The sequence below is a fragment of the Thalassophryne amazonica genome, chromosome 19 (assembly GCF_902500255.1).
Source record: "Thalassophryne amazonica chromosome 19, fThaAma1.1, whole genome shotgun sequence".
Classification (NCBI taxonomy): domain Eukaryota; kingdom Metazoa; phylum Chordata; class Actinopteri; order Batrachoidiformes; family Batrachoididae; genus Thalassophryne; species Thalassophryne amazonica.
The window spans coordinates 15,049,889-15,076,226 of NC_047121.1; the positions used below are offsets into that span (position 1 = coordinate 15,049,889).

Sequence of the window (26,338 nt, forward strand, 5' to 3'; positions counted from 1 at the left end):
TCCTAATGGTTGGATTCTGTCTAACTGTAATTACAACCCCAATACAATGATTTGCAAATCCTCTTCAATCTATATTCAGTTGAATACACCACAGAGACAAGATATTTAATGTTCAATCTGATAAACTTTATTGTTTTTGTGCAAATATTTGACATTTTGAAATGGATGCCTGAAACACGTTTCAAAAAAGCTGGGACAGTGATATGTTTACCACTGTGTTACATCACCTTTCCTTCTAACAACACTTAATAAGCGTTTGGTAACTGAGGACACTAATTGTTGAAGCTTTGTAGGTGGAATTCTTTCCCATTCTTGCTTGATGTATGACTTCAGTTGTTCAACAGTCCGGGGTCTCCGTTGTCATATTTTGCGCTTCATAATGTGCCACACATTATCAATGGTCTGGACTGCAGGCAGGCCAGTCTAGTACCCACACTCTTTTACTACGAAGCCATGCTCTTGTTGCACAACTTCTTACTTCAACTTCCACTTCTTACACAACACTTAAAATATGTTTGAACATTGGAGATAACAAGCAATGAAGTGTTTCAGGTGTTATTTTCTGTTTCAAAATTCTACACAGTTGACAAGTTCCCACAAGTCATCACATTCTTTACTGGGGACAGGTCAGCACTGGGCTTGAGATCAAAGGGTCCTCGGTTCAGACCCCAGCCTGACCAGAAAATCACCAAGGGCCCTTGGGCAAGGTCCTTGCTCCCGGTGTGTAGTGAGCTGCCTTGCATGGCAGCACCCTGACATTGGTGTGTGAGTGTGCTTGTGTGAATGGGTGAATATGAGGGATCATTGTAAAGCACTTTGAGTGTCTGATGCAGATGGAAAAAGCGCTATATAAACGCAGTCCATTTATGAAATAAAGTCAAAGGAATTACATTTTCATTACCACCCTAATGTTTTCTGATTTAGGGTTGTATTGTTAAAGATTTTCAAATGAATAAAAGTTTATCATATACCATAATACATTTTTTTTATCAAATCTTATGTTGCTACACTGGATGTGCATCTACAGTAGTCATATGTATTCATGGTCATACTGATGGACACTGTTAGTACCTCAACATGACTTGGATGAAAAGTACTAAGATTATCACCTTGTTCTTGATTTTGACTGTTCATAAATTACTCATTTATCAAAAGCGACATGGAAAATAACTTAAATATATATCACTGTTTACTGACCAGTCACTGATGTGATGGTCAAGTGGTTAAAGTGGTGGGCTTGTGCTGAGAGGATCCACAGTTCAAACTCCATCACATCAGAAACTCACTAAGGGGTATTGGGTCATAAAGTGCGTTGACCACAAAAATGATATATAAAAGTAGTCTATTTACTATTTAAACCATTTATCTAACCACTATTGCTGTTGTACATTATTACAAAGCTGATAAAAGTTATTTATTATAACGTTACATATTTATAATTACAGAATTAGTGTAATTCATAGCATAGGTTATGGTTGCTGTGGTTTCCGGCTTAAACAGAACTAGGCCTTTTAAAAAAACATCATTGGTGTCAGCTCAGTAAAAACAACAAAATAGTACAAATGGCTCATTTGAGAGCTTGTGAGGTGTATAATCAAGAAGTAGTATGATTGGTGATCTTGCATTTTATTTTTGTAAGGTAATATCAAAGATAATCATGAGCAAGGACTGGTCAGTTCTGAGGAGACACCACCTCTGAGGAAGACATCATCATGCCAACATAACCTGTTGGCAACTATCCGTAGTTAAGAGTCAACATTGCCAACACAGACTACGTCGCCTCTGTTTGACTGACATTTATTTGAAATGTCACGGTGTCCCAAAATTTGATTCCAGCAGTTTCTCCATCCTCTATTCTACCAACTTAAAGATTTTTACCATGCAAGCTTGACATGAGGTTTGCTGGTCACACAGCTTATTTCCATACAGATTGACAACAAACCCATACTAGAAAGGCAGACAGAGTGCTGCTCTTTGGCAATGTCCTTAATCCCAAAGTTGCTCCTGATGTGTAGTGTGTGCCTTGCATGGCAGCACCCTGACATCGATGTGTGAATGGGTGAAATAGATTAATGTATATTTCGTGCTGCTGAATCACAACTTGCCGTGAGACCAGGTTGAAAGAAGAAGCCTGAAGTTAACCTGAGCCTTTGACCATGAAAGCAATGTATAAAAATAAGGTTGTAGCTCGTTGTCTACCTTCCCAAGCTTAGAAACTAGTGCTGTTTGTTTTTCAAGTACGTTTCTCTTAAGATTATTTTACCGTTTACCAGAGGGGGAGGTTCCTGTCCTCTCTGAGTTTGACGCCTTCGTTACCATTTGACAGGTGGACCCTCTCAGTCAAACTCCTCAGCTGACACTGTCCCCAGAGTGAGACACACCCAGCAGGGCCAGGCGCTTGACACCAGAAGCGAGAGCTGCTCGGATCACCTCCTCAGGCTGTAGTGACCTGTCCCCCTTCCCCCTGGCAAAAACAACAAAAAAAGAAAAATCATTTTTTGTGGTGATAGGGTTTGCGATCAAGATTTCCTGCAGTAAATGATCTGTAAACTGAGATCCAGAACCTACTTAAACTGAAAAAAATATATATGTCATGAATGATATTCACGTTTTGCAAACCTGCATTTGTGTTTTGTGAGACCCACATTCACTTTTTGGGAGATATTTTTTCAGTATTCATGTTTTGCAATTAACGGTTTGTGGATAATTGACGATTTGCAGCTGATTCACGTTTTGGGGGTTAACAGCTTTCTGTGCCCATGCTACATCACAGCATTTCCACAAGTGATCCAGGGAATTTATTCTGATTGGTTAAAATTGTGTCAATGGCGGCATTTATGAAATTATCAATGATGGATGAATTCTGCTTAAATGCCGACTTTCGGAGGCTGATATTTCAATCAATCAATCAATCAATCAATTTTTTTTATATATCGCCAAATCACAACAAACAGTTGCCCCAAGGCGCTTTATATTGTAAGGCAAGGCCATACAATAATTATGTAAAACCCCAACGGTCAAAACGACCCCCTGTGAGCAAGCACTTGGCTACAGTGGGAAGGAAAAACTCCCTTTTAACAGGAAGAAACCTCCAGCAGAACCAGGCTCAGGGAGGGGCAGTCTTCTGCTGGGACTGGTTGGGGCTGAGGGAGAGAACCAGGAAAAAGACATGCTGTGGAGGGGAGCAGAGATCGATCACTAATGATTAAATGGAGAGTGGTGCATACAGAGCAAAAAGAGAAAGAAACAGTGCATAACACAGTCTATCTTCCCAGCTGTATTTTATCAGTGACTTTAAGTGAGTTTGACCAGGTCCTGGATGGCAACCACCCAGACAGACAACTGATCAATCACTATCTCTGGAAAGTGACCTCCTATCTGTCACAGCCAGCTGAGACATGGGTGTCCCCTGGGACCTCTCTAACCTCTCAGGTCCTTAACACTGAGACAGCTGGATCATGCACAGACAAATGTGCCACATGTCCAAAATGTCAGAATTGACACACTCTCACAATGCAAGTGACACTGGTCATCTGAGTCTTCCTAAGTAACTATTTGACACAAAAACAAAGTTGTTGCCTTACGTCACTAATTAGTATCCAAGTCTCACAACACCCAATGAAGTACCAGGTCACTAAAGACTTGGACCTTCCTCTTCCTGCAAAGAAATCAGCATCACCAAGGACCTCTGTCCAACACCCTCAAGCTCTTCCCTGGAATCCCTCAAAGGCTGAAGATTTAGAGATAGGAAGGTCACTTCCAATATAAGTGAAGTCACCAAAAACCTGGATCTTAGTCTTGGTCCAAAACAATTAAAAACCAAGATGCTCTGATTGCTCATTCAGTGCTGTAATCATATGTTGAATCTGCAAAGATCATAGCATCATCTGCAAAGTCAGTGCTAGTAAATCCTTCCTCTCTAACAAAAGCACCTAAGCCACTGGTCACCCAACAGGTCACCCAGTGTCAAAGATTATTGGCTCAATATAAAGGTGATTACTTCATATTTGTGTGTATCTTTAACCAATTCCTTATAATATATCCGTTGTGCATGAGTTTAAGTATCTTGTTCACGAGTGAGGGATGGATGAAGCGTGGGATCGACAGACGGATCGGTGCAGCATCTGCAGTGATGCGGTCACTGTATTGGACCGTCGTGGTGAAGAGAGAGCTGAGTAGGGGGGCAAAGCTCTCGATTTACCGATTGATCTACGTTCCGACCCTCACCTATGGTCATGAGATTTGGCTCTTGACCGAAAGAACAAGATCACGAGTACAAGCGGCCAAGATGAGTTTCCTCCACAGGGTGGCTGGGCGCTCCCTTAGAGATAGGGTGAGGAGCTCGGTCACTCGGGAGGAGCTCGGAGTCTAGCCGCTGCTCCTCCACGTTGAAAGGAGCCAGCTGAGGTGGCTCGGGCATCTTTTCCGGATGCCCCCTGGACGCCTCGCTGGAGAGGTGTTCCGGGCACGTCCCATCGGAAGGAGGCCCCAGGGAAGACCCAGGACATGCTGGAGGGACTACAACTCTTGGCTGGCTTGGGAACGCACGGGGTTCACCTGGAGGAACTGGGGGAGGTGTGTGTGGATTGGGAGGTCTGGGCGACTTTGCTTGAGCTGCTGCCCCCGCGACCCGACTCCGGATAAAGTGGAAGAAAATGGATGGATGGATATATCTGTCTATATATCCAACTCATTCTCACGGCATGTCGTGATTCAGCAGCACAAAATATACATTAATCTATTGGTTTGCACAAAACTGCAAAATGTTTGTCATGGGAGAACAAATTTATTCGAAATCATTCCGTGATGGGTGCATGTAATTAGGTATAATAAGGTTAGTGTTCAGGGTAGGGATAGGGTTAATAGTGAGTTTAAAAAAAACCCATCATGAAAATTTGAATCATTTTGTGACAGGAAGACGAAAAAACAACCTGAGACTGGGCTGAAATATCCCAAGCATTGGGCCAAATATTTGACCTTTTTATCTCTGCCAGCAAAGTTGGAGGAGGTTATGTTATGTGATCAGCTTGTAGCCCACAATTTTTCATACAGCTGTGCTCAAAAGTTTCCATACCCTGGCAGAATTTTTGTTTTTTGGCCATTTTTCAGAGAATATGAATCATAACAAAAACGTTTTTTCACTCACGGTTAGTGGTTGGGTAAAGCCATTTATTGTCAGATAACTGTGTTTACTCTTTCTAAATCATAATGACAACAGAAACTACCCAAATAACCCTGATCAAAAGTTTATATACTCCTGTTTTTAATACTAAAAACAGGAGTATAAACTTTTTTTTGCCCCCTTTAACATCAATAACAGCTTGGAGTCTTTTGTGGTAGTTGTAGATGAGGCTCTCTGATGGTAAAACTGCCACTGAATATGTCTGAGACTTTCTTTACATCAGTTATGAAGAAATATAAACAGTATGGCACTCTATTAACACCATTACAGTGTCAAATCTTGCGCGTAATCACATACTTGCTAGGAAGGCTGAGATTTCGTTGCCAGTGTAAACAAGCGTTTGCGGGTGGTGGAATGGACAAGCAACGTGTTTGCAACATTGCATCACTATGGAGGTGAGTTCGACCAAAATATGTATTTGAGTCTTTAATGTGAGTTTTATTTTTTTAAAAAGCGTGTTGCTTTTTGGGTTGCGCGTCATGAACCGGTTCTTTTCGGGAATCCTTAAGAAATTATTCCATCCACGGACATGGATAGCCTTTTTGCTTAACGATTCCCTTTGCTTTGAACCTTGAACCAATGAAGCAGTGCTTCGATCTTTGATCTGCTGCTTCCTTGTTTCTTCCTTTTATTTCGCTTTATCTTAATTTTTCCTCGCTAAAACCCTAAAGAGCATATGTCTGTGGGTAATATGTACCTTTTTTTATGTTAAACCAACCTGTTATGGTCTTCTGAAACAGTTGATAGATGTATTTTATAACTTAAAAACGGGAACGATGCTAATGCGTTAGCATGTCTATGGCATTTTCAATGTTAAAGTTAGCATTAAGCTGAGCCATTATCAAGCCTCCCTCCCCAGCACACAAAGGATTCTGACATACTCTAAAACCGTGAATCGTAAATCTGCATGGAGTAGACAGTTCTCAGAAACCGAGTGACTGTGCAAGAAGGAGAAGAGTGAGGAAAGCCACCAAGATACCCAGACAACCCAAGAGAAGTTGTTAGGCTCATGTAGCTGTGATTGGAGAAATTGGGCACTGCAGAATCGTTTGAGGGTGGGCGCTAAAGGGATCAAATATGATGCATATGACATAATTTCTCTACTTCAGGGGAAAAAAACATGGCATTTTCAATGGGTTTCTGGGCAAATTACACGCAAAAAACAAAGTGAAAATGCAAAGAAAAAGTGATGTGGTGGTAAGTGGACATGTGTTGCAGTTTGTTTATGACCCGGAGCTCAAACATGTTGAGGTGGTTTTGCAGGAGAGAGAACGCAGCTACTCTTGTTAGCTGTGTAGGCTAACACTTACTGACACGACGTCTCCCACTCGCTTTGTCTTCCCTTCTCCACTGGGAACTGAAACAACAGAGTTTTCGCGACTGCTTCGCTGATTGCAGCCGAAAACAAAACAGTACACCATTTGTCCATGTGAAGTTATGCTGTGTATATATTGCACAATGGGAGTGTTGGTCCCCATAAGTGGTCCCCGGTCCCGATAAGGGTTCAAACAAGACTGCGGCGCCCTATTGTACACAGTGGAAGCTTTGCATTTTGTATCACCAACTATAAAGCTTCATAATGAAGTGGTATAGAGGAGGATTTTCTTAAAAAGAAGACCTGAAGGTTTAGCTACAAATGGCCAGAAAGGTACATCTGAGGTGCAAGCCTAGATTTGATCTATTTTGGTGAAAGCAAATCCTTCTCCGCTCTACTCCACTATGAAGCTAAGAGTGGTGAATAGACTGATCTGCATCTGATCTGTATTGTGGATTTAGGGGATATTTGATTCTTTTTAACATTGAAAAGCCCTTTTGATCTATATTTTGTATTATATTTTAGCTTATGAGAACAGGACTTTGACCTTGAAAATTTTTTCCAAGGTAAAAATTTGTGGAATTGGAAACTCGTGTTGACAGAGGTTTGCACTCTATGCATGCGGTGCTCTAGTCCTGTGAATGAGACCGTTAGCCTCCTTTTTTCCAAAATCAACTCCCTTTATTCTTTGCTGAACTTCATGAGTTTCACCATGTTTGGTCCAAATCAGGTTAAAAGTCTTGGCTGGACATGGTTGGATGAACAGACTGACACACAAAACGAAAAACAATACCCCCACATGGGCTCCTGCATGCAGAGGAGGGACGAAGTCACCATCAAGTCACTCTCAAGTCATGAATCAGCAAGTCTCAAGTCAAATCTCAAGTCATAATGGCCACCAATTGTTTGCAAGCTGACTTGAGACTTGCAGATTGACTTCAGAATGACTTGACAGTGACTTCGCTGTTGTGTGGGCCGCTGAAGAGGAGGTACTGCTGGCCCACCACCACCAGAGGGCACCCTGCTTGAAGTGCGGGCTTCAAGCACGAGAGGGCGTCGGAGCAACAGAGAGTGACAGCTGTCACTCGTCAACAGCACCAGCTGTCACTCATTCTACCATCACCATAAAAGCCGGATTGCAACTCCACCTCCCCGCCGAGAAATCAGCTACCACTCAGGAAACCTTCTCTGTGATTATTGAGATTAAAATATTGTTCTGTGTGCAGCCGTGTTCCTGCGGGCTCTGTCGGAGGCTGGATTGGTGGACAGTGAGAGGGCGACGTTCTTCGCCTCTCACTCCATCCAGGAAAGAGACCAACAGGAGCTGCACGGGTGACATTGTTTCTGGAGGTGGAGGTTCTCCCTCCCGGAGGAACTGAGTACAGAGAGGGTGTGTATCCACACACCCTCCATTAACTATTTCTGTTTCTGCCAGCAGTACCAGGTCTGACAGCTGGAGACGGTGGCCACCTGGGACCCAGGACTTGGCGGCTCCGGTGTTCTTCAGATCCGTTGGCGGTGGAAGCCGTGTGGGATCCGGCTCTTCTCTGGACAGACGTCTTCTATCCTCGAGCCTACCCACACGTCACCTTGTGTATGATTGACTGTACTCCTCAACTGCAATTGTCTGTATTCTGTTGTGCAATTCACAACATTAAATTGTTACTGTTTGGCTTAATCCATTGTCCGTTCATTACCGCCCCCTGTTGTGGGTCCGTGTCACTACACTTTCACAACATTCGTGCCACCTCTGCCCACACGTGTATGAGTGTGTGTGTGTGTATGGATCACGGAGGATGGTCTATCTACTTTGTGTGGGCTCTGAGATGGTTGTCGAGACCAGTGGATGAGGCCCAGACTTTTCCACCCTTTGGACACAGGTGCCTTGGGTTGGGAGTGTTACAGTCTATGGGGCAGGCCGATCCTTTCATTGCTCTGTCTTGTTGAAAACCTAAATCTCTTCACATTTCTGGCAGCCTGTGTGGATGTAGTAATGCCAGGTGGCTCTATTGGTGGCTTCCTTGTGCCAAGACTGATAATAGACACCAGCAAGTGAAACCTGCTCCTTGAGCTGGTCCTTATATAATGCTTTAGGGATGCTCCCCAGTTGCGCTTTCCTTCCTGCAGTACAACAAAAAGACAGTCTTGAAGAGTCGTTAACTCTTTATTCTGGCAACATGGCATGCACAGCAGAGCGGGTGTTTCAGGACCGTGTCTTCAGTCCTAAGCACCTTGTCGTTTTTTATGTACTATCTGTTTCCTGCACAGGATCCAGGCCAACTCTCCATGAAGGAGAGTGGGCAGAAAACTGCTCTACATACCTTCAGCCTCGTGGAGAGGTGCAGCGAGTGGTCTTGCCAACTCTCTTTGAGGGGCACCCAAAGGAGCTGCTGGGTTTGGAAAGGTGGTTCTCTACACCCTTGCAGGTTGGGACATCATTGGAAATTTCACAAGCTACATGAAGTGCTCAGATACATTGAGTGTAGGGTTGTCGATGAATATGTTTGGTGGATTGTAAGGTTCACTAGGTGGGGGTTTGTTCATAACCTCTGTTTTCTTCAAGTTGATTGTACGGCCATAAGCTTTTGATACATTATACAAACAACCATTTTGATGCCAGAGAGATTTAGCATATACAGTACCATCCTGTTTGTATTTATTAAAGATTGGTGTAAATGAAGTCCAAGACACATTAAATTACTTGGAAATATTTATGTATCTATATCCCATGATATATCAATAAAACCGGCTGTAAAAGTTATGATTTGCATTAACAATAATCCAAGTCCAAATCCAATAATCCAATAATGTTGCTCTCCAGTTACCTTTGGCCTCTAAGCGCGGAGAGACTGTTTAAAAATGTGCCGTGGTTTTGTTAAAGCTCTTCTGTTCCACTGCTTTGCGGCAAAAGTTAAAAAATGCCACTGTCCAAAAATTGCACAAATGTGGCCCCTGTAGATGTGTTTGGCAGATTCTTCCACATACTGCATGATCGCACACTCCCAGCTCTGACCCCGAGTGTGTACACAGACTCCTCTGATTGATACTCGACCTGCCCTCCAATATGAAACACCTCCTTCTGATTACATTGCAACTCCAGTGCAGTCTCTGGCAACTTTCAGGGTCTGGTCATGGAATAACTCCCACATTCCTTTTGGGTCACTACTCATATCCATGGCTGACATGGACGGGCTGTGTAAGACTGACTCTCCCATTGGCTGATTGTTAATTCTGACATTGACTGATGTGGTGTTTGGGAAGGAAGCCGAGACGTGACGAGTGATGTGAGAGGAGCTTAATTTCTGTCTGTGTCCTACACCTGTGTCCTCTTCTGTCAGTGCGGAGCTGAACCCATGATGGACAGAGGAGGATGGGATCTTTAACTTTCCAAAACTGTTTACCAAACACTCACAAACAACTGACTCGGAATGTCAGCTGTAAATTATTCATGTTAATCTTTCCCTTTGTTGTCAATTTTGTCAACCAATTTTTTTTCGAGCTGCAGCTGCAAATCAACATGATGCGAGAGAATACGAGTTGCCATTACACTATAAATTGCACATATTGAAGAAGCAACTTGAAAATACGCTTAGTGGAAGCACTTGTAAGGCAGAAAAAAAAACGTTAAATCGTAAAAATGTTCTTACACTCACATGACAGTACGTGTAGACAAACTAAGAAACAGGACGTTTGTTAAATGATATAAGAGATGAAGTTACAGCAATATTGAATTTTTTCCATGAGAGCCTCACTAGAATAATAGTTATCGCGAGAACACAGAACATTTAATGGAAATGGCATCATTTCACTGTTCTGCTTTGAAATGTTTCTGAAAATATCACTAAATCTTTGCCCAAATGTTAATACAAACCCAGTTACTGTCACTCACCAGCGTAAATTTTCAAGTTGATGACATTTGGGTGAGTCCTCCCTTTAAAAGATGTGGGAGGTTCTGCTTTTTACCCGAGGCCATTAAAATGTGGACATTGGGCATTGCCCAAGGTCTGTCTGTCTGTCCGTCTGTCTGTGCTCAGCATACGTTCAGTCTTATTACTGCCAGAGTCTTCAAATTCACAGGGAACATTCTTGGGACACAGACGTTGGACAAGTTCAAACATTGATCTATTTTAAGCTGTATTTTAAGTTTTAAGTTTAAAAAGTCACATTGTGTTTCCTATTTTTTATGCTGTTAATCATGGAAATCAGGGGGTTTTTTGGGTGGGGGGTTGGTGACAGCCAATAAGAGTAGAGCATCACCGTGACATCACTGGCTGGTCTCTCTGGCACTCCAAAACTGCTTCCTTTCTGGCTAAATATAACATGTTTCTCACATATTATGTACAAGCTAGCGAAAAATAAACATTTTTAAAACTGAAAACGCTGTTTCTGGAACCTGATATCACCTCTGGAGTGATTTACAAGACATCTCGCGGACGTTAGCCTGTTGACATCACTGGCTGGTCTTGCTACCTGCTAAATGCGCTTCATTTCTGTGTAAACATAACCTCTTTGTCATATATTATGTAAATGCTAGAGACAAACACTTTTAAAACTGAAAATGCTGTTGTTGTAACCTGATAACACCTGTGGAGTGATTTACAAGACATCTCGTGGATATCAGCATGCATGCCCATCACATATGTATGTGATTTCGCCATCCGCTTTTTCCCATATATAGAGTAATGTTCAGAATAATAGTAGTGCTATGTAACTAAAAAGATTAATCCAGGTTTTGAGTATATTTCTTATTGCTACATGGGAAACAAGGTACCAATAGATTCAGTAGATTCTCACAAATCCAACAAGACCAAGCATTCATGATATGTACACTCTTAAGGCTATGAAATCGAGCTATTAGTAAAAAAAAAAGTAGAAAAGGGGTGTTCACAATAATAGTAGTGTGGCAGTCAGTCAGTGAGTTCGTCAATTTTGTGGAACAAACAGGTGTGAATCAGGTGTCCCCTATTTAAGGATGAAGCCAGCACCTGTTGAACATGCTTTTCTCTTTGAAAGCCTGAGGAAAATGGGACATTCAAGACATTGTTCAGAAGAACAATGTCTTGAACAATGAAACAATGAATGAACAATGAAAGAATTAAGTTTGATTAAAAAGTTGATTGGAGAGGGGAAAACTTATAAGCAGGTGCAAAAAAATATAGGCTGTTCATCTACAATGATCTCCAATGCTTTAAAATGGACAAAAAAAACCAGAGACATGTAGAAGAAAATGGAAAACAACCATCAAAATGGATAGAGAGAAGAGAAGAGAAATGGAGGAATATTTTGTGGACTGATGAGAGTAAAATTGTTCTTTTTGGGTCCAAGGGCCGCAGACAGTTTGTGAGACGACCCCCAAACTCTGAATTCAAGCCACAGTTCACAGTGAAGACAGTGAAGCATGGTGGTGCAAGCATCATGATATGGGCATGTTTCTCCTACTATGGTGTTGGGCCTATATATTGCATACCAGGTATCATGGATCAGTTTGGATATGTCAAAATACTTGAAGAGGTCATGTTGCCTTATGCTGAAGAGGACATGCCCTTGAAATGGGTGTTTCAACAAGACAATGACCCCAAGCACACTAGTAAACAAGCAAAATCTTGGTTCCAAACCAACAAAATTAATGCCTCGCAGATGTGAAGAAATCATGAAAAACTGTGGTTATACAACTAAATACTAGTTTAGTGATTCACAGGATTGCTAAAAAAAGCAGTTTGAACATAATAGTTTTGAGTTTGTAGCGTCAACAGCAGATGCTACTATTATTGTGAACACCCCCTTTTCTACTTTTTTTACTAATAGCCCAATTTCATAGCCTTAAGAGTGTGCATATATATTATAGTTTGCACTGAAATACCAATTAAACAACTATAAATTATGAAGAAGACAATGCTTATATGCCTGAGAGTATTTTAACATTGCATTATATTTGCTTGTCATCTGGGTTTGACACTGTAATGTGACACGTGTGTTTTTCTGGAGGTTTTCTGTAAAATTGTTTTTTGAATGACACCAGGTGTGTTATGTGTGATTGAAAGAAAGAGAAAGGGTGATGAGGAGAGAGAGAGAGCGGGGGGTTTCAGAGAAACAGAAAGCAGAGCGCTCAGACAGATGATTTACCTCAGCGGGATAAACAGTGAGGCAAATAGGATGGAACGAATCTGAATGACAAGCCAACTGATTTCTCCTAATTGGTTTTGACTGTCTCTCTTTGAACTGCCGCCGCGCTGCCGATCTGTTTCCCGCCAGTTATCTGTTGCAATCTGCAGTGCTGCTTAATTTCTCACACAAATATCAAACCTCTCTCCACACTGGATTACTTACAGTTTAATAAGATTTGCACTGCTGCTGCTCCCTGTTTTTTTTTTTCTTCTTTCTTCTTCTCTTTAGCCTTGAAGTCAAACCTGGCTTTAGGGTTCCTCTGCACGCAAATGCTACTTATCAGAACACCCACACGCAACCACCCACATCTCCGCTCTAATTCCACCTACAGTCTCAGATAGTCTGGAAAACGAAGTGACACTTTTAAAATATTGTTTCACTTAAAACGAGGAAAGAAAAGCACCACGGGGGTGAGATAATATTGTGCGTTCTTTATGCAAAACTGTCTTTTAAGAGTTGTCGCTGAGCCACTGAAGGCAGATTTCGCCATCCGCTTTTTCAAAGCGCCATCAGCACTTGAGCCAAGAACGTTCTCGAGCTGAGCTGATTTACATCAGAAACCACAGACATTATCTCGCCCTGCAATTTATTTCCTCGAACTGCTTTAGACCAGTTGAGTCAGACTTTTGCTGCAGTAAGTGACTTGTGAAGGAGGGTTTTTCTTTTTTTGAGCAGCGCTGTACACTAATCGCTTGTCAGGACCTCTGCAAAATGAGCTGTTCTTGAGTGGCAGTTTCTTTTTTCTCACAAGTATCCACAAACATCTCAAACTAACGGCAACAAGTTGCTCACTTCACCGTCTGCATGTCTGCAGGGTTACTGACAGTTTCCCGCTATACGAGCTGATTCCAAAACGTAGAGGAACCTCCTGCTGCAGTGGGCGAGTGATGTAAACACGCTTCAGACCTGTTACATGCTGTTCTGCTCATCTCCAGTTTGCGTGTTGGCTTCAGAGAGTTCACGCAGCACGGAGCTGAAGTCACAGTCCATGCCATTTCAACATGCCAGCGGAAAATGAGTCGACGTTGGACTGCAAGACCGCTTTGCGTCCTTATCAGTTGATTGAGCCGAGATGGAATCAAATTTGATTCAGATTTAATTGCCGAGCTAATTCGCCACACAGGCAGAAACTAATGCACAGAAACTTTTGGAAATCTGTCAAGCAGCAGATGATAAGTCCTCCTTTGCTGCTTCAAAGTCTTTCACTTTGGATACTTTTAGCTGACTTCTGGCCTCTCAAGTACTTGGAATGCAGTGAATGTTAGAAGCTGTACTGTGGCAGAGTACTGCACATGTACTCCTCATAAATTATTTTCGCCATCCGACAGATATCAGTGGAAAGGAAATACTCTGATTATTTGTAATTACAAGCAAGAATCCTGTTTAAATTTCATGATGGTGAATGGGCTGCATTTATATAGCACTTTTTCATCTGCATCAGAAGCTGAAAGTGCTTTACAGTAATGCCTCACATCCACACAGACACACTCACACAACAATGTTAGGGTGCTGCCATACAAGGCGCTCACTACACACCGGGAGCAACTCAGAGATTAGGGACTGTGCCCAAGGGCCCTTAGTGATTTTTCAGTCTGGATGGGTTTTGAAGAGAGGATCCTCTGGTCTGAAGCCCAACTCTTTAAACACTAGACCGTCACTTACCCGTTACATTGAATTATAAAGTTCAAATTTCCTCTTTTATAATCCTAGTCATATTTGGGGAATAACCCTGTTGTGTCTGATGATTAGCGGATGTTCATGCTGGATTTTATGGTCGCAAATTGAGTTTTAAAATGAATATTTGCGACCGTAATCCAGCATGAACATCCACAAATCATCAGACACAACAGGGTTATTCCCATTAATCCAATTCCATAGTTTCCATGGTTTCATACATGTCAACCCCTTTGAGGGTCCACCTGTATAACCAAGTGAGAAAATCCATAAAATCAACACAAAATCCTTATAACCTCCAAATCGCACCAAAATCAGTTTTATTACGGTACACACAACCGCATAGCGGTATCACATAACTGGGTTTTTGTCCACATATTATGAGTTGCTGCAATGACAAAGTCAGAATCATTAGTATTTCCTCCATAGTTGAATTTCAAACAATAGCGATCTTGTATTCATGTGTCAAGCTGAATTTTATCGAACTGAATGTGTCAAATTTAGTTATTTTTTACAGAAACAAGAACTGTCTGTCACTAATGGAAATACATTAATAAAATCATGAAAACTAAATTGAATAAAGTAAATAAATATGAAATTGGTCACTGGATCCTTAAACTTTGGACATAATAAACTCTTCATGGTGGATCCTTGATCTCTGGACATGAATAGGAATAAACAAAATCTGTAGTTTTTGTCAAAAGCATTTCTTTTCAGATATTATTGGCATGAATGTTTTTCCATACGTCTGAGCTGAGCTCTTACAGCTGTGCTTCACGTCAGGATCAGTTTAATTCATAAAGAATGCAGGACATCTCATTTTGTGAAGAAAAAAACATTTTAGTCAATTGTAGTTTCTTGTCTGTAATACAACGTTTTAAAGAGGTGTCATTTTATTTAAAGTGGCAATTCATTTTGAAGTTATTAATTCCGACTGGTCTGTGTCTCAGCAGACAACGGAATGGAGGACGATTCTCGCTTCTTGACTACAACAAGACAAGAGTCCCAGTTAGTGACTTTAATCCACACAAAAGTGACTCACGATATTTTAATGGCTTTGAGAGGAGTTAAGCAGACTTGCCGTTTCTGAAGAGCAGTGAATCAAAGAACCAATGAGCTAGTGGATCGAAGCATTGCTTCATTTTGGTTCACGCATCAAAGTGGAGTCACGCTGCAGAAACGGCTGATTACAGAGCCGCTGCAGACCAAACCTTGAATATCCATAAGACTTTATTTGTACGTCCGTATGACACTGAAACTCAGAAAAATATGTATAATTTATGGACAATCCATATAGGTTGACATGTATGTGGTTTATTTTTCTGTAAGTAATTCGATCGGCGAATCGTTGTGAAAGGGTGTGGTTGGCTCCTAAAGCTTACTGTAGCAACAGCGTCGTCATGTCCTCAGCTGCACTGAGTTAAATCTACAGTAAATCCATCAATCATCCAGTTAAATCCATTAATTACACGCATTTTGGCATCATCGCTGCTCTGCCAGTTTGTCGCTCTTAGCTGACAAAGGCCAATGTTGGCACCTGCACAGCAACGCAGTCAGGGCACAGAGTAACTCATCAAATGTGAAATGGCTGAATATTTTGCCATCATCTACTCGATATTTTATGGTCTGAAATCTCACACGATTAACCAATCAGATTTACAGAAAAAATGTAACTGGATTAGAATAAGGCTTTAGTAGCAGTCAAGTTCCTTTTTTAATGATTGCATCATTTGCTTGAATTTTTTTAATGAGTTAAGTCAGTTCCCCTAATAATCAATAGGCAGCCATCCCAGCTGTTAAAAATCCACAGTACGCTCAAACCAGCAATGAAATATTTATTAATCAACATTACAAATAATCAAAATGTTCACAATATTAAACATTTGAAGTAATAATGTTAGCTTTGTGTCATTTTTCTAATTTACAATTGAATATTAAAGTTGCCTTTATGTTGTAGGTTAGCTCATCCCATGTTGTTTATGGCAGCTGTACCACATGGTAAATAATCCGTATTGAAATTTAATATGACCAGCAATATATGTTGTAAATAATCTCACATTGCACAAATGTCTTGACAACTACACTACACATTATTAAGGTTCAAAGATGAGCAGAGCAGTCAGAGGGTTGCTTGCTAACCAAGTGTAAAAATGACTAAGGTTGCAAAAAATATAGCAAATCGTACATGCTGTACTTAAGTTTGATTTTGATCTGTTTACCAGAGATGGATCTATGGATTATTTGCAAAATACGTTATTCAGATTTATCAAATGTATGTATTATATAGTGCTTATATAGTGCTTTTCCATCTATATCAGAAGCTCAAAGCGCTTTACAATGATGCTTCACATTCACCCAGACACACACACCAATGTCAGGGTGCTGCCATGCAAGGCGCTCACTACACACTGGGAGCAACTTGGGGATTAAGAATCTTGCCGAATGGTCAGTAGTGATTAGTCGGCCAGACTGGGGTTTGAACTGAGGATCCTGTGGTCTGAAGCCCACTGCTTAACCACTCTCTTCTAAGTCCCTGTTGGTAAATGATATAATAATTGATCAACATATTGATTTATTCTGCCTTACAGAAACCTGGTTACAGCAGGATGAATATGTTAGTTTAAATGAGTCAACACCCCCGAGTCACACTAACTGCCAGAATGCTCGTAGCACGGGCCGGGGCGGAGGATTAGCAGCAATCTTCTATTCCAGCTTATTAATTAATCAAAAACCCAGACAGAGCTTTAATTCATTTGAAAGCTTGACTCTTAGTCTTGTCCATCCAAATTGGAAGTCCCAAAAACCAGTTTTATTTGTTATTATCTATCGTCCACCTGGTCGTTACTGTGAGTTTCTCTGTGAATTTTCAGACCTTTTGTCTGACTTAGTGCTTAGCTCAGATAAGATAATTATAGTGGGCAATTTTAACATCCACACAGATGCTGAGAATGACAGCCTCAACACTGCATTTAATCTATTATTAGACTCTATTGGCTTTGCTCAAAAAGTAAATGAGTCCACCCACCACTTTAATCATATCTTAGATGTTGTTCTGACTTATGGTATGGAAATAGAAGACTTAACAGTATTCCCTGAAAACTCCCTTCTGTCTGATCATTTCTTAATAACATTTACATTTACTCTGATGGACTACCCAGCAGTGGGGAATAAGTTTCATTACACTAGAAGTCTTTCAGAAAGCGCTGTAACTAGGTTTAAGGATATGATTCCTTCTTTATGTTCTCTAATGCCATATACCAACACAGTGCAGAGTAGCTACCTAAACTCTGTAAGTGAGATAGAGTATCTCGTCAATAGTTTTACATCCTCATTGAAGACAACTTTGGATGCTGTAGCTCCTCTAAAAAAGAGAGCTTTAAATCAGAAGTGCCTGACTCCGTGGTATAACTCACAAACTCGTAGCTTAAAGCAGATAACCCGTAAGTTGGAGAGGAAATGGCGTCTCACTAATTTAGAAGATCTTCACTTAGCCTGGAAAAAGAGTCTGTTGCTCTATAAAAAAAAGCCCTCCGTAAAGCTAGGACATCTTTCTACTCATCACTAATTGAAGAAAATAAGAACAACCCCAGGTTTCTTTTCAGCACTGTAGCCAGGCTGACAAAGAGTCAGAGCTCTATTGAGCTGAGTATTCCATTAACTTTAACTAGTAATGACTTCATGACTTTCTTTGCTAACAAAATTTTAACTATTAGAGAAAAAATTACTCATAACCATCCCAAAGACGTATCGTTATCTTTGGCTGCTTTCAGTGATGCCGGTATTTGGTTAGACTCTTTCTCTCCGATTGTTCTGTCTGAGTTATTTTCATTAGTTACTTCATCCAAACCATCAACATGTTTATTAGACCCCATTCCTACCAGGCTGCTCAAGGAAGCCCTACCATTATTTAATGCTTCGATCTTAAATATGATCAATCTATCTTTGTTAGTTGGCTATGTACCACAGGCTTTTAAGGTGGCAGTAATTAAACCATTACTTAAAAAGCCATCACTTTTAGAATTCATCATAGTACAGAAACAGCATTAGTAAAGGTTACAAATGATCTTCTTATGGCCTTGGACAGTGGACTCATCTCTGTGCTTGTTCTGTTAGACCTCAGTGCTGCTTTTGATACTGTTGACCATAAAATTTTATTACAGAGATTAGAGCATGCCATAGGTATTAAAGGCACTGCGCTGCGGTGGTTTGAGTCATATTTGTCTAATAGATTACAATTTGTTCATGTAAATGGGGAATCTTCTTCACAGACTAAAGTTAATTATGGAGTTCCACAAGGTTCTGTGCTAGGACCAATTTTATTCACTTTATACATGCTTCCCTTAGGCAGTATTATTAGACGGTATTGCTTAAATTTTCATTGTTACGCAGATGATACCCAGCTTTATCTATCCATGAAGCCAGAGGACACACACCAATTAGCTAAACTGCAGGATTGTCTTACAGACATAAAGACATGGATGACCTCTAATTTCCTGCTTTTAAACTCAGATAAAACTGAAGTTATTGTACTTGGCCCCACAAATCTTAGAAACATGGTGTCTAACCAGATCCTTACTCTGGATGGCATTACCCTGACCTCTAGTAATACTGTGAGAAATCTTGGAGTCATTTTTGATCAGGATATGTCATTCAAAGCGCATATTAAACAAATATGTAGGACTGCTTTTTTGCATTTACGCAATATCTCTAAAATCAGAAAGGTCTTGTCTCAGAGTGATGCTGAAAAACTAATTCATGCATTTATTTCCTCTAGGCTGGACTATTGTAATTCATTATTATCAGGTTGTCCTAAAAGTTCCCTAAAAAGCCTTCAGTTAATTCAAAATGCTGCAGCTAGAGTACTGACGGGGACTAGAAGGAGAGAGCATATCTCACCCATATTGGCCTCTCTTCATTGGCTTCCTGTTAATTCTAGAATAGAATTTAAAATTCTTCTTCTTACTTATAAGGTTTTGAATAATCAGGTCCCATCTTATCTTAGGGACCTCATAGTACCATATCACCCCAATAGAGCACTTCGCTCTCAGACTGCAGGCTTACTTGTAGTTCCTAGGGTTTGTAAGAGTAGAATGGGAGGCAGAGCCTTCAGCTTTCAGGCTCCTCTCCTGTGGAACCAGCTCCCAATTCAGATCAGGGAGACAGACACCCTCTCTTCTTTTAAGATTAGGCTTAAAACTTTCCTTTTTGCTAAAGCTTATAGTTAGGGCTGGATCAGGTGACCCTGAACCATCCCTTAGTTATGCTGCTATAGACGTAGACTGCTGGGGGGTTCCCATGATGCACTGTTTCTTTCTCTTTTTGCTCTGTATGCACCACTCTGCATTTAATCATTAGTGATCGATCTCTGCTCCCCTCCACAGCATGTCTTTTTCCTGGTTCTCTCCCTCAGCCCCAACCAGTCCCAGCAGAAGACTGCCCCTCCCTGAGCCTGGTTCTGCTGGAGGTTTCGTCCTGTTAAAAGGGAGTTTTTCCTTCCCTCTGTAGCCAAGTGCTTGCTCACAGGGGGTCGTTTTGACCGTTGGGGTTTTACATAATTATTGTATGGCCTTGCCTTACAATATAAAGCGCCTTGGGGCAACTGTTTGTTGTGATTTGGCGCTATATAAAAAATTGATTGATTGATAGATCATTTCACTCCTGATTGCTGTTGGTTTGTTGCTTTCACCTCCAAGGGCAGTAAGTAGGGGTATTGTACTTGGATATGTCAAAATGTTAAAGATTGATGACCTCTGCCAATGAGGTTATGGCTTCGGTTTGATCTGTTGATATGTTTGTTGGATTTTCATCAGGATTTCAGAAAAAAAGCTATGTACAAATTTTGATGAAAGATGGTGGACTGTCATGTGGACTGGAGAGCTTTATTCTTCATTTTACCATAAAATAATTAGACCAAACTTAAAAACAAATAAGCAGCCTTATTTTCGTGTGGCTGGAATATGAGTTGGGATTAACTGGGTTGACTTTGGCGGAGCTGTGTGTCCTTCTGAGTGCCCGTCTACTTTTTTCCTCTTGATGTGGAATGTGTACTTTTCATGATATAATTTCTTTGGAAGAATGAATGTTGTGTGGATATCCTTTCGGATGCTCCCCCCCCCCCCCACACACACACACACACACAACATGTAAACATATTATGAGCTTCCTTCATGACTAAACATGACTGATAGTTGTTGAACCTATTTACGTTTTTGCAGTTATTAAGTCTGCACAATGTGCTGAAAAGGGTCTTGTAGCCAAATATTTGTGAGGTGTTTTTTTTTTACACATTTGATCAATTTATGCATATTCAATTCATCGTTTTTGGTATCCGAAAAGTCTGTTCGTATTTTCATGAATTATACATATACGCCATATGCACATGTAGATATACTTCACATACTTCATACTGCATACTTCCTACTGAAACCCACTGTGTATTCATGTTCTCAAAGAAAAGAGAGTAACCCTTGCCGCATTGCACTGAAAAGTATACTACTTATACACACTTGTCAACAATGAAACTCTTGTAAAATAACTAGTAAGTACAGCTGTTGGATAAATTCAACCTCATAAAAACTAAAATTTTGTTGTCAATGTGATGTTGCCGTTTGAAAAACATATTTCCTCACGTCAATATGTGAAACAAAGGTGCTGCCGAACTTGTTGTAAAGGGTCGCTGACCGAGTGTTAAAATGTGACAGGTTGGGAGTGACAAAGTCCTTGACAGATGTGTTTTGAAAGCAACATGCATGTCTGTTTTATGTCAAATGCAACAATCAGACATAAAAGAATAAAAGCGTTTTGTATTTCCAGCAAAAGCCTGGAATAATCAAGCATCAAGTGCTTTTAAAAGAGGAAAGCTTCCATGTGATTGGTGCCACATCCAACAATCAGCATAGATATTTTTGTGTTCCCCACTAACCCCACAAATAATGGAAAGTCTCATAATGGCAGTCTGTGACAAATGTGACACATTGTTTTGACTCTAGCTGTATCTCATCTGTGTCATTTGAGAACATGTCAGAATACATTGTGGAGATACATTAAATCCCCTCATGCTCAGTAAAAATCGAGACAGTGGTATTGCATATATTGTAAGGAACAAAAAGGTGAAATTTTGAATAATACAACACTACCTTTAGCTTTAATTCTTTAATTTTTATAAACACACAACACACTAGTTTGATCACACATTCTCCAGGTCTAATTGGTGGTGAGAAAAGGTGTGAAAATGTAAATCACGGATTATGTAAAATGCACGTTAAAAAAACATTTAGGATCCCAAGATGTTGACGTGGAGCATTAATCAAATGGAACATGTTATCTGTTTCATAAAGGAAGAGCACTGAAATGATGTTTAGAAGATATGATGGGTTGAGCCAAAATGTAACCTACTCGCTCATCTGAGATCAGGTTGCAGGGGACTGGAGCCTATCCCAGCAGTCATAGGGCATGAAGCAGGGTACACCTTGGACAGGATGTCAGTCTGTCACAGGGCCACTTATAGACAAACAAACACATTCACACCTGCATGCACACCTACGGTCATTTTATAGTTTCCAATCTAAGCATGTCTTTGGATGTGGGAGGAAGTCAGAGCACCTGGAGAGAACCCATGCAAACAAGGGGAGAACATGCAAACTCCACACAGAAACGCCACAGGTGGAAATCGATCCCATAACCTTCTCGCTGTGCAACAATAGTGCTAACCACTAAGCCACCACGCTTATACTCCATATACACATATAGATATACTTCACTCCACATACTTCATACTGCATACTTCCTACTGAAACCCAGAGGTCTCAAACTGATTCCAGAAAGGGCAGAGTGGGTGCAGGTTTTCTTTGCAACCACCCACTCCACTAGGTGATTTCACTGATTAACTGATTCCATCTGCTTAAAGTGATGTTCATCAGTGAAATCACCTGGTGGAGTGGGTGGTTGCAAAGAAAACCTGCACCCTCTTGGCTCTTTCTGGAATCAGTTTGAGACCTCCCGTGTAAATGATCCACTAAACACTCCCTCCAAATTAGGTGGGCTAATTAAAATGCAAATTTTCAATCTTCCCCAATGCCTATCAAATGCTGCACCAATGTGACTCCTGCTGCTCAGCCTTGCCTCCAGCCTAGCATTTACCTGTGGGACATGTGTATATCTAATCAACACCCCTAGTATCACAAGCAAGCATCTGTAGAGAGTGATGGCGCTGGAGCCTTGATGCCAAATTCAAACTTTTATCTGCTGCCACAATAAATATGCATAAATATGAGTTGTCTGACTGCTGTGATTTCGAATCACACGGTTATCCTGAACTAAAGTACACAGCTTTCCACAACTGAGCATTATCACCCATGCTTAGCTGTGGAAAGCACTCCCTGTAGTGATTTTCACCATTTTTTCCTAAAAAAAGACTATGTTCTCCTTATAAATGTAAAAATGTATGCACCAAACTCCCAAAATATAATATGCTTATCTACTAACCGAGGACTACCTCTGTTGTTCATAGCAAGTATCCAACAGCTACTTGCTCTTACTATGAACCTGACATTGCATTAGTATGCACATTGCGCCATCTATTCCACATGAGGTACAAATTTTGTTAAGCACTGGTGAGATGCAAACCAAACTCAGTTCATTAATATTCAAATGTTTCTACTTTTCTAATACCACTTGGCTTGTTTGAACTGATGACTGTGGCCATGGCTAACCTGTGCACTGTCTCTGTCCTCTAGGTGCCCCTTGCATAGCTTTGTCTGCTGGTGGGAGGGACTGCCTCCGTGCTGGAGATACGTGCTCCAGCGATGACACTTGCAGCCCACGACTGCGCACCCTCAGACAGTGTGTGGCAGGAGATGGCAGCGTGAAGCTGGGACCTGGGGCACGTAACCAGTGTGAGAATGCCATGACGGCGCTGCTGTCCACTCCACTGCATGGCTGCCAGTGTAAACGAGGCATGAAGAAGGAGAAGAACTGCCTGAGTATCTACTGGAGCCTGCACCAATCTGTGCTGCATGGTAAGACTCCTAATGTGAGGGGATACTGTAGAAGAGGGAGCACAGAGCATGCACAGTATGAGTATGTTATTGTGATTATCAAGAGTGTGTCTCACATGAATTAAACTGATGCCTCCAGAAGGCTCAACAATAAATTCCAGTGATTCTTGAGTCCAAAACAGTTAAAAATGAACTCTGATTCTTTTTGTTCTAACCACACTCATTGTATTTTGTATGTTTGTGCATATGTAAAGTACTGCCGTGATTATGCTCAACATTTAATATTTATTCCTATGTACATTATATGCTGGGCAAATATATTGAGACTGTACATAGCGTATTTCAAACCTAAAGTGTTTACATTAACCTATATATGACACAAAACAGAATTCCATAAAGGAGTATAACGTATGTACTAGTGTTGGGATGATATTCTTATATCTCAGTTCAATGCCATCACTGTGGAGCAGTGCCAAGTTGTGACTTTGTGGCCTTTTAAGTGCTCACCACACTAGTGTGGCTGAATTGGGTTCATCACATTATAAAACTGAATTGAACACAAACATGATATCAAAACTGTTGCCCCTGCGACCTGAAGCCAGAAAAGCAGTTGAAGATGAGTGATGAGTAATTGAAAAGGAATTCTTTTTTGTGTCATATTTTATTGCTACTTCTCTTCCAACAGTTGAAGCTGTGTGGAGATCAGGTGCATAAACAGGGGAGGATTCAATTTTGGTCTGAATGCTATTGACACATAAATGTACCTGCCGATAGTGCATCATGAAGATGCACAATAATCCATGCTTTGTGCAAAGCATGGATACTACAAACACTAATCACACAATCCAACCTTATGACAGACAAAGAAAGATCCTTCCAACTGTTTTCAGGACAACACAACAGTTAAGGACAATGGTAGCTCTTTACTTGCAAAAGGTGTGTACAGTGAGTCCATTTGCATGAGGGATGACTATGTCAAAATGTAGCTGACACCTCACACAGTAGTTAAATGATGCAGTATTCACAGGTGTTAACAAATGTTGTGGAAACGTCCAGTATTGACTCTTCCCCATCCATGGGTATGTATGCCTAAACTCATTTCCTCAGCACCTTTTCCTTGCAACTGTTCAGTACTCCTGCATTGCGTGCCTGTTTAAACTGGGCTGGATGCTGAAGCTCAAAAAGGTTCTAGTATTTGAGTTATGTAGCAACATTGTTAAACTACTTTTTCTTGGTTGATTATTATTTTTCAATGTTTACCCAATCAGGCAAAAAGTTCAAGCAGAAATTCCCAGCAGTATTTTGGCAGTATTTTGTGGGCAGGCCTTCAAATGTATTAAGGGTACTGGAAAAAGTGCCATGTATCCTCGGGGAGGTTTTAGTGGCAGCACAAAACAAAAATGAATGCATATGAAACAAACAAAAGTAATTTATTAAATAGGGGAAGCTGGAACAGTGGATCAGAAATGTTGTTTTGTGGCAGCATTAACACATTATGCATAGGTTTAAGTCATTCTATTGTGGATTTAATACAGCAAGTTATTGTTTATAAGGCTGTGTTATTTATGTCTCCCCAAGTGTAATTTACATGTGTTTAAAATCTATTTTAAAATTTTTTGATTCACTGTGCCCCAAACACTAATTCACAGGGCACAGTGAATCAGTGTCCGGGGCACAGTGAATCGACTTAGAATAAAATGAAAAAACACATGATTATAAAGATTTCTTCAAAATTATTAAATATATGCGGTAACATTTTATACTAACTGCACACTATAAAGCATTAGTAAAGCATTTATAAAGTGTAAATAAATGCTTAAATAACTACTTGTAAAACATTTATAAAACATTCTTTTTTATTAGCTACTCATTGCTAAGAATATAAACAGATGGCTTAATAATTATTAATAACAAAATATGTCTTTATAAAACATTCCTAAATTATTTTTTAATTCTCTATAAACCATTAAGAAAAGTTGATCATTAATAGTTTATCATTCACAAATGTAAAATCAGACACTATTCATTAGTGCTAAAAATACTTTACAAATCATATATTTGTCTTTACAATTTTCCTCACAAATTAAGCCTTTACTAAGCATTAATAAACTATTTATGCTCAGTGCATCAGTTATAACATTTGTAAAGATTGCATTAACTACTTCTCCTTATTCCTCAATACTTTATGTATCATTTGTTAATAATGTACAAAACTCAAGTCTCTTTCCCCATCACTATAAGTATGCAGTTTTAAAGACTTTATCTATGTATGAATTCTTCTTTCAATGTACGAATAAGCCTTAACTGAGCATTAGTTAAGCATTTGTAATATCCTTGTGGTGATTAAATTTGTTTTATAACTCATTTGTATTTGTACTTAATATATATTTTAATCACAATCTCAAACAGTTGACCAATTCACTTTTATATGTCCATTTATAAATGCTTATCAACGTGTTAGAAGACTTAAAAATACTATTATAAAGCCTTTACAAGTTGTTAGTAAAGTATTTGGTGTGAGCTTAATTAAAGTGATGGTTAAATTTGCTTTTTTAACTAATTTGTAGATGCTAATTACATATTATACTCAAGAGTCACCAACAGTTGACCAATTCACTTTTATATGTCCATTTATAAATGCTTATCAATGCGTTAGTAAACTTAAAAATACTATTATAAAGTTTTCACAAGCTGTTAGTAAAGTATTTGGTGTGCGCTCAACTAAAGTGATAGATAAATTTGCATTATAACTCATTTGTAGATGCTATTTATATGTGTTCCGAAGAGTCACCAACAGTTGACCAGTTCACTTTTATATCCATTCATAAATACTTATCAACGCATATTTTGTTTTGAGGAATTGGTACGGCGGTACTAGACGAGGTGTGTGGATTCATTCATTAAAAAATGTTAAAGTTATATTCGGTTAGGCGGTGGTGGTGTCAATTTGCGAGTAACTGAGCCGCCATTAGTTGCTAACCAATGGCTAAACGTGGGTTCAGAACA

At 40.2% G+C, this 26,338-nt stretch overlaps 1 protein-coding gene across 1 annotated transcript in view; it reads left to right on the forward strand.

Annotated features, from left to right (window-relative positions):
• Nucleotides 1-26,338, forward strand: part of gfra4a (GDNF family receptor alpha 4a) — a 526,172-nt gene that overhangs the window by 361,257 nt on the left and 138,577 nt on the right. The window contains exon 2 of the mRNA XM_034194878.1: nt 23,072-23,353. Coding sequence (XP_034050769.1) covers nt 23,072-23,353 — 282 coding nt within the window. The remainder of the gene's footprint in view (nt 1-23,071; nt 23,354-26,338) is intronic.